Source organism: Mustela putorius, unplaced genomic scaffold (genome assembly GCF_011764305.1).
Source record: "Mustela putorius furo isolate JIRA1106 unplaced genomic scaffold, ASM1176430v1.1 tig00003859_pilon_pilon_pilon, whole genome shotgun sequence".
In the NCBI taxonomy this organism is placed as follows: domain Eukaryota; kingdom Metazoa; phylum Chordata; class Mammalia; order Carnivora; family Mustelidae; genus Mustela; species Mustela putorius.
In genome coordinates, this window is record NW_025422011.1 from 12,270,841 (window position 1) to 12,283,971 (window position 13,131).

Below are 13,131 nucleotides of genomic sequence, written 5' to 3' on the forward strand. Positions count from 1 at the left end.
AGAGTCTGTGCGGGTCCCTGTAAAATATGCATCAAGATTTCAAATGGTACAAACTTAACTCTGTGAATTTAGAACCCATGGTGGGAGGTGGGAAATCTGGTAAAAAGCGAACCCTTAGAAAAGGCAGCAAAAAAAAGAACTTTAAAGATTTAGGAAGAATGACTACAGGAAGTGGTCATCCACCCACCCCTTCACTCAAGGATGAAGGGTAAAGCTCCTCCCCTTCATCCTCAACTGAGGCAGGACAAGACGCCAAACACTCAGAGGCTGAGGCAGGCAAGAGAGTGAAAGAGTGCTGGGGGGAGGGCTGCAACAGGCTGGAGGCTCAGTCAGTAGAGCATGTGACTCCTGAACCCCAGGTCATGAGTTCAAGCCCCGTGTTGGGCATGGAGCCTACTTAAAGCGCACTCGGGCTTCTCAGCCTGGGGGATGGGGGGCCCCCATGACCAACAAGTATGGCTGCCACAGAGCAACCTCAGCTCCAGAAAAAATTCCAGAAGCGACCTCATTTGAAGACACACTATAAAAGACGTGATTTTGTCCTTTTAAAGTTCTACTTATTGAACTTCTATTCACTTCCAATGAAACCAGGGAAGATTTGTCCTTGAGTATAAACTTTATAGGACTTCTGACCAAATAACGCAGCATACTTTTCTGACTGCAAGTAGAAAACACTATTAGAACATAGTTTGTAGCATAGGTTTGGAGAAATCAGTCTTCCCCCCCACCCCCCACCGAGCACAAGCGTACCCTCTCCTGAAGCTCAGTACCACTCGATAGTCACAGAGCGAACGTTCCTCTGGCAGGAGGCCACCACGCCTGCCTCCGGCCCCACCGCAGCCCCCACCATTTTGAGGGATTCCCTGCATTATTTTGCCTTGTGCTGTTCCTGGACTTGGAGTTCACACCCAACTTCATGGCTCTGCTTCTGATAGAGTGTCCCTGTCTAAAACACACACGTACACACACTCACACATACACATACCTTTTACTTTTTATTCTAACAGAGTGGGTCATCTGTGAGAGCCCAGTCACCCTTTCAGCCACAGGATGGGTATGTCAGGAATTCCAGTCACTTAAGTTCCTCAAAAAATACTGCTCCCAAACCAGGGATTTTCTAGGACTTCCTTTATCCCAGAAATAAGTGAGCTTACACTATGCGGTTTTATCTGAAAACACTTTAAATCTATTTCTGAAATTCAAATCCAATCAATACATCTGTGTATTGTATCAGCGAATTTTTCAGTAAAAACTCCAGTGTCTTTTAAATTACACCAACATATATACGGTTTATAAAAATATTTCCTCCTTAACTTTCAAAGCTTAAAAGTCAAAGAATTTCCTTTCTCTAGATCCCAGAAGTCATAACTGCTATCATCCAGGCTCAGAAATAATTCTGTATAAAAGAATAAGCTTTCTAAAATCAATTAACTCCCCTCTAGAACAAAAGGGCTCTGCTTTCTCCCTGCCTGGCCTAGCCAGAGCTCCAATCAAAGGGGTACAGGGAGGCAGTAAGCCTTGTATAGCCCTTCCAACACAAAACAGCTGGGGGTGGGGAGCGAGGGTTGGTGCCAGGGAGCAGGGAAGAGTGAGGGTCAGTGCCAGGCAGGGGGGAAGAGTGAGGGTCGGTGCCAGGCAGGGGGCAAAGTCTCAACACCGTCATGGCTTGGTCTCTCATTCTCGGTGGCTGGCAGACCGTCTTGGGTGTCTGAAAGGAAAACTACCCAGATGGTGGAAGAGAAGCCCCAGCCCCCCGGGAAAGACCAGGCAGCTGTAATCAGGCCAGAGTCGGGTGCAGACATGCGGCTGTCAACCGTCTAAAAGCGGAGTGCCCCCTCAAACGTAAGAGAACAAGAAGCTTCTTGATTTGTAAACTTGCACTCATAAATACAAACCTTCAAACTGGAATTCAGGGCCTTTTTCAACAACCCTTTTCAACAGTGATACACAGTATTCTTCCCTTTGGAATCAGGGCTGTTACACAGAAATGTACTAAATAGCCATTTTCCAAAGCAACACGAGAGTCGAGAATAGGTATTCTGTATGGAGAGGCTAATACCGCCGCCGCTGGAGAGCGCAGGCGTGTCAGGATCGCACAAGGATCTTACTGAGGATGGCGTCGTAGTAGGGACTGAAGACCATCTTGTTATAGTTGACCAGGCGGACAAATTTAATAGCAACTTCCTCCAGCTCTTTCTGAACTGGACCCAATCCCCCAGGTACCGTGGGCAGTGGCTTCTGATGACCCGAGGCAAGGTAGCTTTCTAAGAAGATCAGGATTCGGGAATCTGTGACAGAAAAGAAGGCAGCTGGTTGCTTCTGGTTCAGGGTGACTTTGCAAACTTCGGATTATGCTTCCGTGTTTAGCTTAGACATCCCTTTTCCGGGGACGTCTTCCCTGCCCACCCCGTGGACCAGGTGTGGACCACAGCACGTGCACTTCCAACACTCAGCCCCTTTAGAACATTTCCCTTCCTGCTCTAGACCGTTAGGTAGAAGCACGCCCCCCCCCCACCCCACAGCACAAAGCTGGCAGGAGACCCGGCCCCAGGAGAAGCTCAAAATCCATTCAGAAAGGAAGAATAAATGTATGAATCAATAAAAGGAGACTGCAGTGTTGACAGGCTGAGGAGAAAGACCCCCCGAGGCCACCATGAGCCACTGCTGAAAAGCACATAAGAAATGGGGGGGGGGGGGGGTAAAGCAGGAATTACAAGTTCAAAAATGAAAAGAGAAAAAAGAATATTCCAGCATCATGGGTTTGTGAGCTTTTCCCACCAAGCCCACATGTAAGCGACGTGAACTTCCCTCTGTAACGCCTCCGGGGGCAGGCCACAGAGCTGCAGGCATCTGCGAACTTGTACTACTCTGAGGAATGACACAGGCTGATGCTTTGTAAGCCCCTCCTCTCCAGGCCGCTTCTGCACTGTCCTCATCAGCTGAGAGAGCACCAAGCCATGCTTCTCGCAGATTTTCTCAGAAAAGCAACAGGGGTGTCTATATTCATCAGGTTCTTTCAAACCGCACGCCTTCCACTTGCCCTGCGGGACCCTCCCTGGTGCACATGGCCTTCACCCTTCGGACCCCAATACACAGTGACAGAGCAACTGTAGACCGGATGGGTCCCCTCACCCCTGCCCCCAAGTTAGTTTGGTTTTCTAAGGTTCTCAGAGCTCGAAGCCTCACGCAGAACTGGAGATGCTCACAGCATCCCGACCCCAGGACTGGTTTTTAGCCCCAGGTCTGCGATGAGCTGTTACTCAAGCCCAGCACGGCAGGACACGGAGTCGCGGTTTAGCCCGTGCGCTGCTCACCGTCTTCCGTGCCTCTCTACCGCGGTCACTAACGCTAATCCTGACGGTCCTTCTCTCTGCAAGAGGCTCCTCCTGAGTGACCCACAGATGACACTGGGAGCGATGCAGGGCTGGGGTGAAGTGATTTGGAAAAAACTGTTGATCCCTGGAACTTTTTCCATAAAATATTACTTAAGGATAGAAAGGAAGTCACCGAGTTAGGAGACTCAGGTCACTGGTTCAGCCTCTGTCCAACCTGAAATCCAGTAACCACGGATCACTCAGCTTTAGCTTGAAGCCTGCTAACCATCCACTGTTGCTCCGCTGCACGCCTATTCACTTTCATAAAGTAGCTAAAGAACGACTTCAAATTTAAGTTATACTAAAGAGAAATAGTTCTTAAAAGTAGATGAAAAAAATGTTTTAGAGATTTATTTGAGATGTTTTAGAGATTTGAGTGAGTGAGTGAGCAAGTGCAAGGGCGGGGAAGGCAGAGGGAGCGGACAGACAACATCTCAAGCAGTCTCCTGTGCTGGGTGCGGGGCCCAACTCGGGGCTCGATCCCACAACCCTGAGATCATGACCTGAGCTGAAATCAAGAGTCTGACACTTAACAGACTGAGCCACCCAGACACCCCTAGATGAAAAAAAAATTTGTTTTAATTTTTAAGTAATCTCTCTACCCAATGTGGGGCTTGAACTCACAACCCCAAGATCAAGAGTCACGTGCTCTGAGCCAGCCAGGTGCCCCCAAATTAGGAACACTGTATTCTTCGATCAACCAGTGAACAGAATTTTCCCTAGTGCTATGGCTGGGATGAGGAAGAGTAACAGCCAGCACAGAAAGCTATTTGCCAGCAGCTCCTCTCTAGCAAGTACTTGTGAGGGGCTGGGGTTATTCTGGTAAGTGCTTTATGCACCTAATGCCCTGTGGTCCTCCCAGCAACCGCACAGGGCTGTCGGTATTGTCTTTTTTTTTTTTTTTTAAAAGATTTTATTTATTTATTTGACAGACAGAGATCACAAGTAGGCAGAGAGGCAGGCAGAGAGAGAGAGAGGAGGAAGCAGGCTCCCCGCTGAGCAGAGAGCCTGATGCAGGACTCGATCCCAGAACCCTGAGATCATGACCTGAGCCGAAGGCAGCGGCTTAACCCACTGAGCCACCCAGGCGCCCGGTATTATCTTTTAGAGATGAAGAGCCTCAGGCATTGGGTCACCGGCTTGGGCCACAGTACGGGAGCTCTTGAGGAAAAGCCCTGCTCTCCCCCCTCTCACGGCACATCCTGAGCACGTCGGAGCACATCACGGCAGCGCGCAGAGGGCAGGGGCTTCCCCCACCCAGCGTTACTCTGCAATGGCAGCAGAGTGTCCCACTGCTGTACTCCGTTCTGACTCTACGTGGAGGGAGTGTCACACCCCGGAGGCCAGGGGCTCAGTCCCAGGAGGCTACACCCCGCCCCCATTTCAGAAGCCAACCAACCGTAAGCAGTAGGTCCCCCGGTCCGCCAGTCCCTCCAGCTACAAACTGGAGGGTCCCAAGACCTCCTCCCCCTTTGGATATTGATTATTGGCTAGAACAGCTCACAGCACTCAGGGTAACATCTCTGTTTACTCACTTATTACACAATAAAGGATTTGGATACACATGAAAACCAGAACAAAAGACACAGAGTCCTGAGGGTAGGTGCTTTTGTTGGAGGTGGGGGTACAGCACCCTCCTATTACGTGCAGAACCCAGACGCTCCCCGAACCCTGTACTTCTGGGATGTTTATGGCAGCTTCATCAAGGGCATTTCCAGTGCTTCTCTCCTCTCTTGGAGGGGGGTGGAGGAGGCTGAAAATTCCAGGCTTCTAATCCTGGCTTGGTTTTTCAGAGCCCACGCAGAGTTGCCTCATTAAAACAAAAGACACTCCTATCACCCAGGAAATTCCAAAGGATTTAAGAGTTCTATGTCAGGATCCAGGTCAAAGACCAGTCTTAGAACAAAAGATACTCTTAGTGCTCTTATCACTTAGGAAACTCTAAGAATTTTAGGAGCTCGGAGCTAGAAAGGGGGCGGGGGTGTGCAGAGACCAATACTTCTATTTTTTGTTACCTCACAGTGCTGGAGCAGGGTTCTGAACAAAGCCTGTGATTCCAAAGTCAGAGGCCTCAGAACAATGACAGCTGCCCCCGTCACTTGTCCCGAACTCTGGGTTGCCCTCGCCATGGCGATGACTCACTCCCTCCTCACTCATCAGCACTCCTAAGCTACCAAAACCTTCTAGATTTCTTCAGACGGGCCGGGCCGCCAGTCCCTCCAAGGGCACATCCCTGCTGCCCGTCCTCCCCTCACAAACGTACCCATGATCCTGCGGATGGGGTCGTCAGGACTGGCGACAGCCTGGATCTGGCCCTTGAGCACGGCCTCCTTTTCCGTGGTGAAGGGGGTGAGCCCGCACAGGGCCAGGCAGCTGCTCACCTCCAGGCAGACCTTCTCCCCGATGGTAGTCAGGGCGTCCTTCAGCTGGAAGGAGCTTGAGTACAGAAGAGAAGGGAGAAGGCAGGGAGGTGAGCGCCGGTAAGCGAAGTGCACATCCACTCGGCTCAGGCCAAGGAAGAGCCCGAGCCCTGGTAAGAGTCATGATCTGAGTCAGTGCACGGACTGTCATGTTCAAAGAGAAAGTCTAGGACTCTTCCCTGCCCTCAGCCTTTCAGGCTGCGGACACCTGACTCAGGAGCCCCCCTCTCTCTACTAGAAAGAACACTGGGAAGGGAAGGGCTCAGACTATACCAGCGCTAACAACCCCAAACCCAACTTCTTGCTAGCGTCTGTGTGCTGAAACAATCCTGAAACTGCCTTACGAGTATCCGCAATCCCGCTGGGGTAGCACGCAAGAACCCAGAATCAGGGAGCTGTGGGACAGAACGGGAAGAGAAACTTTTCATTAGATATCCTTCTGTCCCTTTTGATTTGTGAAATAGGGGAAGGTATTAACTACTTTAAAAGAATTAATAACACTGAAATCCTTAAGTTAAAAAAATGAGCACCTTGATTTTTCCAGAGCCCTTGGGCTCTCCTGGAGTATCTGTGGGGAGTCCTCCTGCTGGTAGGTTTCCTGTGAGGCCTTTGTTCTGGGCTTAAGCCCTCTGTACAGCAGGAGTTATGGGCACAAATGAGTGAGCCCAGGGACTCACAGCTGGTACCAGCTCTGAGGGTACCGACCCAAGAGCCAGTGTGGACACCGCAGGGCTGTCCACAGGGCTGTATGGAAGCCCCACACAGAGCTCCTCATGGGAAGCTTTAAGCAGTAGAGCACCAGGTCTGCTGGGGGGCGGGGAGGGATGGATGATGTGGGGGACAGACCTCAGTGACGTGCCAGGGCCTCAGCTCAGCAAACCCCTCCCGGCCTCAGCTGGCCTGTGCATGCACCCCTGACCCCACACTCAGCGCGGGCAAGCTCCGTGTAACTCAGCAGGAAAAGGCCTCCATTTTGTAAGGATGAGAACATCTGGGGACATCCTCCTCAAGGAATCCTCTGAACTGGACCTGTGAGAGGCAGTATTTACTTCGGACCAGTAAAACATATCCTGCGGGCCATGAACCACATGGACCTGACGGGCCATCTGGGCAGGAGCAGAAATTGCTTGTGACCTGGCAACTTAGGGGGACGCCGCCCGCTTCTTAGTGGACCTTTCCCAGGGCTGTGCCACCCAAACTCTTAGGGGGCTGTGAGAGCAATTCAGTGGGCAGCAAGCAGTATTTTTGTTTTTATATAAGAATTTGTACTAAGCATGGTTCGGGTTAAGTTTCATTTTGTGAAGTTTTTACTCCCGTTACAGGTGCGCTTGAAGCGTGTACTAGGTCACAGCAGAAAATGAATGTCTTACTGTGGGTCTTGGTCCTAAACATGTGAAAGCCACCCTCCTAGAGCCCCGTGGACCCCAGAATGGACGCTAATGCCTTTTCTAGGAACCCGAATCAGTTCTGCTGGGGGGAAAAAACCAGAGAGCAAGGTTTCCTCTCCGGTCCTAGAAGGCAGCTCCAGGGACCCGCCCCCAGCACAGGGAGACCCCGCTGCTGTCTGCTCTCTGCCACCGCTGCCTCCCCCCCATCCCACAGGGGCCACGTACGGCAGATGTGTATCTGTTAGCAGAATCTTCACGATCATCTTGAGTTTCTCAGCAAAGTCGGCCTGGCTGGAGATTCCTGGGGCTGCCATGCTGAATGTGACCAGCAACACGGCTCCCAGGACGGTGAGGTGCTCCAGCTGCAGCTGGAGCTCTTGGAAGCGAGCCTGATCCATCAAAACGGTCTGTAAGGGATGCGACAGAAATCATCCCTGAGCAGGAGATGCAGGCTGGCCAGCAGGGGGCGGTGGGGCCACAGCCCCACACGTGCCTCCACAGGTTCCCGCCCAATTTTCCAGTCCTTTGAGAGCTTAAGGGAGTCAGGCATGAGTCATCCTTCCCCTCAGAGCCGCTTTCTCCCTAGGAAGGCTGCCCTAGAGCCCACTGAGAACCGGAGGCAGACCGCCACCGAAACGCAGGATAACCTCACGCCAGCTTCTTCAGCGGCCTGAGCCCTGTGTAGACCAGGGATTCCTGCCTCTCGGGAATGTCCTAAAGATGGAAGGCCATGGATCTAAAGTGGGCTGGCGGAGCCAACACTCGGTAACTAGTTCTATCGTTAGACAGGAAAGAGTAATGAGATACGGGGCTAGGGTGACCAACTCACCTCGGTTTGTCCAGGGCTGCCCCCACTTTAAAACTGGAACTCCCAAGTCCTGTGACCACTCTCCCCGCCAACACCAGTCCAGAGCAAACCAGGCAGCTAGGCACCCCAGCCCTCTGAGCCCCGGAGGGAAAGAGGGGAGAAGCTGCTGGAAGAGAGAGCCTACGTGATTCACCTTGGTGTCCCCCTCACTATCTAGCACGAAGGAGGCCCCCTCAGAGTCGGCAAGTGAATGAAGAAAACAAAAAAGAAACCGAAAGTAGAAAAAGGAGGAATGACAGAAAACAAACCAAAGCCACCCAGAAAGCAGTGGGTGAGTTTCTCCGACTGCATCCCCCGTGGCAGACATCCATGCGCTCTACCAGGTCAAAGTGCCCTGCGTGGGATGAAGGAAAAAACACTGGAAAGGCTGACAAGATATCCCTTCCGATGGGGAGTTTCTACAGGTAACCCAAATAAATGTGAAGAGCCAGTTTTGCTATAAGAAACTGGCACACCAAATCAAGACATTAACAATTTAGGGTCTTAACCTAGAGTTCGTCTCAAGCACTGAAAACTATCTTTAAGATTCAGGATCCTGGGGGCACGCCGGTAGCTCGGTCGTTATGCATCTGCCTTCTGCTCTGGTCATGATTCTGGGGTCCCCCTGCTCAGCGGGGAGCCTGTGTCTCCCTCTACAGCTCCCCAGTGCTTGTGTGCTTGTGTTCCCTCTCTCGCTGTGTCTCTCTCTGTCAAATAAATAGGTAAAGTTTAAAAATCCTAGAGAGTCAGGATCCTCTGTTAAACAAAGATGCTTCCCCAGACTCAGCATCTTCCCTGACTTCACCATGTTACACAGCAGCATCCCGGCTTTGTGCAGGACTGGGGTTTAGGGTACAAAACATTTCCAACGATCAGTCCTGAGGGTAGACATTGGTGTCCAACGAAAACACCATCTTCCCCACAGCAGTATTTTAAAGGAAATGTCAGGCTGCGAACTGCCCTCCAGGTAAGAACATGTCACCATTCGGAAAGGGGCTTCCCCTGCCCCCTCAATACCACATCCTCTTTAAAGCCTCCTTTGGCATGAAACAGGGAACTCAGAGGCAAGAGTGAAGCCGTGGGCTTACAGCATCTTCAAAGGAAAAATAAGGAACTTAGAGGAGAAAGATTTAGAGAAGTAGCAGTTTCTGAGGCTAGAGATAAAAACCCCAAGTGTCCTCAAAAATGAGGCAGTCGGGGCGCCTGGGTGGCTCAGTGGGTTAAAGCCTCTGCCTTCGGCTCAGGTCATGATCTCAGGGTCTTGGGATCGAGCCCCACATCGGTCTTTCTGCTCAGCAGGGAGCCTGCTTCCTCCTGCCTCTCTGCCTACTTGTGATCTCTCTCTATCAAATAAATAAAAAAAATTAAAAAAAATGAGGCAGTCTACACACCAAACCAGCAGGTTACAGACAAAAATGGGGGAAATCCCTTGTTTATCATCTTCTTAGTAAGAAGTACTTATTGTGAAAAACCTTTATGGTTGGTTGGTTTGTTTTTATCCTGCACATGGAATGGGAAGTAGTAGTATTTACATAAAACTGAAAAGCAACATCACTGTTATGGTTTTAATCAAGTTGTGTAAAAACAAGGCAACAGCTCAGCGGCGCACACTGGAAGGCCCGTGCACCACTGAGGGATGGGTAAGTGATGCGGCTGCTTGGGGTACAGGTGTGGGGGTAGACAGTTCTCGGGGAAAACTCGGTTCCTGAGTGTGAAACTTCAAATCACCACGGGACCCAGCAATTCTCATCTTAGGTATTCACCCAAGAGTACTGCAAACACATGCCCCCCTGCTAAAACCTGTACACAAACGTTCAGGGCAGAACAGTTCACAGTAGCCAAAAAGTGGAAACAACCCAAACGTCTGTCAACTGATGAATGATTCAACAAAACTGATGAATGATTCAAAAAGTTGTTCGAACTTAAAAAGAAAACTCTGACCCACACCACCACACGGGTGAAGCCTGAAAACAATCCGCTGAGTGAAAGAAGCCAGACACAAAAGGACAAACACTGTAGGATTCCATTCATATGAGGCACCTGGAGTCATCAGACCCAGAGAGCAAAGAACAGTGGTTGCCAGGGGCAAAGTGGAGGGAGGCATGAGGTGTGTTTAAAGGTATTTAAAGAGTTTGAGGGATGCCTGGGTGGCTCAGTGGCTTAATTAAGCCTCTGCCTTGGGCTCAGGTCATGATCTCAGAGTCCTGATTGAACCCCGCATCGGGCTCTCTGCTCAGCTGGGAGCCTGCTTGCCACCCCCCTCTCTGCCTGCCTCTCTGCCTACTTGTGATCTCTGTCAAATAAATAAATAAAATCTTTAAAAAAAAAAAAAGAGTTTGAATTTGTGAAGACGGGAAAGTTCTGGAGGACAGTGGTAGTGGTGGGCCAACCGTGGGAACGTCCTTTACGCCCTGAACTGTACACATAGTGATGGGAAATCTTGGGGCGCCTGGCTGGCTCAGTTGGTGGAGTGCACAACCCCTAATCCGGGGGTTGTGAGTACGAGCCCCACGCTGGGTGTAGAGCTTAAAAAACTAAAAAGAAAAAAAAAAAGATGGTATATTTTGTATTATGCATATTTTACAGTTAAAAAAATACAACTTCCAATCAAGAAATGAAGTACTCCTACGTATGACACAGACAAACATCATGCTCGGTCCAAGAAGCCAGACACAAAAGGCCGATAGTGCAGGATCCCATTTATACGAAATGTCCAGAAGAGGCAAATCCAGAGAGACAGGAAGTAGATTAGTGGTTGCCACTGGGGAGGGGAGTGGGGAAAGGGCACAGGGTCTCTTTTTAGGGTGATGAAAACGCTTTGGTCCTCTAACTGTAAATTGATGAAAACCCACCGAATTGTTCAATTTAAAAGGGGACATTCTCTGGTAAGAGAACTGTATCATCGCAAAACTTATTTTTTCAAAGTTCTGCCGCACAAAAAAACAAGCAGTTAGACCGCTCTGCAGCACCTACTTCCGGGAAAGGTCTCCGCAGGTGGTCCCATCTCAGAAGCTTCAGGTATGCATAATTCTGGACAGCCACAGGATTTGGCGTGGGGCCGTCCCCAGAGCCGGCAGCCCCTCCCCCAGCTGGCAGGGCGCTTTTATACTTCTGATTTGTAAGGTCCTCTGCGGCTTCTTCCAGCCACTGGGTGACAAAGTCCAGGGAATCTGTGAAAAACAAGGCCACCCACATTACCATGACACTCAGGAGGGACACTTCTTGGAATGGCTTTAGGGATGATCATCCTGAAGGTGTGGCACAATCATCCTAAAGGTGTGGTATATAGAGTAATACAGAGTACGGACTTTGGAACCAAACAGAACTCGGTTTAAATCACAATATCGCCATTACCAGCTAAGGATGATCAGATTCCTCCTACAAAGAGATGGACACCACCACCTCCTACAAAGAGATGGACAGCCACACCTTGTAGGCAGTTCCGAGGATTAACAAGATAGTGAATACAAAGCACACAGCCAGGCCTGGCCACCTACAGCTGTCCCGAAAACCATGGCCCCTCGCCCCACCCCGACCACGGCAGGAGACAAGACAGGGGCTCTGAGGACTCCAGCTCAGGGAGATGCAAAATTCTTGCGCAGACACAGGAGGAGACACAGGCGAGAGTCTCCCAGTATAAAGTATCCTCTGCATTAAAAATGAGGCCTTTTCCTTATCTGGATCTGAGTCTCCCATCAAGCTCATTTGCTTTCAACCTCATGGGAGGGGAGGTGTGCTGCCCCTAGGACTCTGCTTCTGCGGCATCCGGAGCACCCCCGGGAGGATCGCAAGTGTCTTTCATCTGCCCCTGGGTGCTTCCTCCTCTTCTAAGCTGAGAAATGCACCAGGGATTCTGAGGGGGCACAAGAGAAAGACGAGGTTTTTAATCATATGACGGGAGAAGAAAATCCCTCTGACAGCTCCTGGAACACGCAGGAAGCACCTGTGTCAACGCATGAGCGGCGCAGAGGTCCTGGCGGGCAGCCATGCTGTCCCTTTAGCCTTCTGCAGGCGGCACGCTCTGTAGTCCCCCAGCTTGGCCATGTGAGGAGGCAGGGGGCACCTGACCAGCACAGGAGCCACAGCAGCAGCTCCTCACTGGGCTCTTGGCTGCTGGCACCGGACTCACACACTAAGGCTCTTTGCTGGAAAACTGGCAGCCTGGATGCCTCCTGAGGACAAGGCAAGAAAATCAACCAGGCGGTCAATCCATTCTGGTCAAAATTTCTCAAAATCGAGGTCCAGGGGCACCTGGGTGGCTCAGTGAGTTAAAGCCTCTGCCTTCAGCTCAGGTCATGATCCCAGGGTCCTGAGATGGAGCCCTGCATCGGGCTTTCTGCTCAGCAGGGAACCTGCTTCCCCTTCTCTCTTTGCCTGCGTCTCTGCCTACTTGTGAACTCTGTCTGTCAAATAAATAAAGCTCTTTAAAAAAAATCGATAGGGCACCTGGGCTCAGTGGGTTAAGCCTCTGCCTTTGGCCCAGGCCATGGCTTCGGGGTCCTAGGATCGAGCCCCACATTGGGCTCTCCGCTCAGCAGGGAGCCTGCTTCCCTCTGTCTCTGCCTGCCTCTCTGCCTATTGTGATCTCTCTCTCTCTGTGTCAAATAAATAAATAAAATCTTTAACAAAAAAAAAAAAAATCGAGGTCCACACCCATAAACTGGAATTTAAAAAAATAGTGGCTCCCGGCAGGAGGGTTATGCGAGGTTAAGGCCCACGCCCCGTGTATGTGCTGGGAACCGCAGCCGCTCTTCTCCCCATACAGTCTCCTCTGCTCGGCTCTGTCCTGACCCCTTCCGGGCCAGCTCGGCCTTCTCTGTCTGCAGCGGGATGAGCACCTGCTCTGGCCAGCAACACAATCTAGCCAGAGACCACCATTTTCTTTCTTAACCACCCCAGGTAGCAGCTAAATGGAACTCATAATAAATTGGATCCAGGGGCGTCAGTTGGGTATGCATCTGCCTTCAGCTCAGGTCATGATCTCGGGGTCCTGGGAATTAAGCCCCACGTTCAGCTTCCTGCTCAGCGGGGAGCCTGCTTCTCCCTCTCTGTTTGCCTCTGCCCCACCCCCCAGCGGTGCTCTCTCTCAAATAAATCTTTTT

The 13,131-nt window shown here is 50.9% G+C and overlaps 1 protein-coding gene across 9 annotated transcripts in view; it reads right to left on the reverse strand.

Moving 5' to 3' along the window:
• Positions 1-982: 982 nt before the first annotated feature.
• TCP11L1 (t-complex 11 like 1) overlaps positions 983-13,131 on the reverse strand; it is a 36,745-nt gene continuing 24,596 nt past the window's right edge. For 7 of the 9 annotated variants that reach the window (XM_004755937.3, XM_004755938.3, XM_004755939.3 and 4 more), the window contains 4 exons: positions 11,003-11,199; positions 7,408-7,589; positions 5,638-5,810; positions 983-2,288 (listed from right to left, as the gene is read on the reverse strand). In XM_004755937.3, coding sequence (XP_004755994.1) covers positions 2,086-2,288; positions 5,638-5,810; positions 7,408-7,589; positions 11,003-11,199 — 755 coding nt within the window. In that variant the 3' untranslated portion in view covers positions 983-2,085. Of the gene's footprint in view, positions 2,289-5,637; positions 5,811-6,138; positions 6,824-7,407; positions 7,590-11,002; positions 11,200-13,131 lie in introns of those variants that run through there. The other 2 variants (XR_199692.3, XR_199691.3) reach the window with 2 other exon arrangements.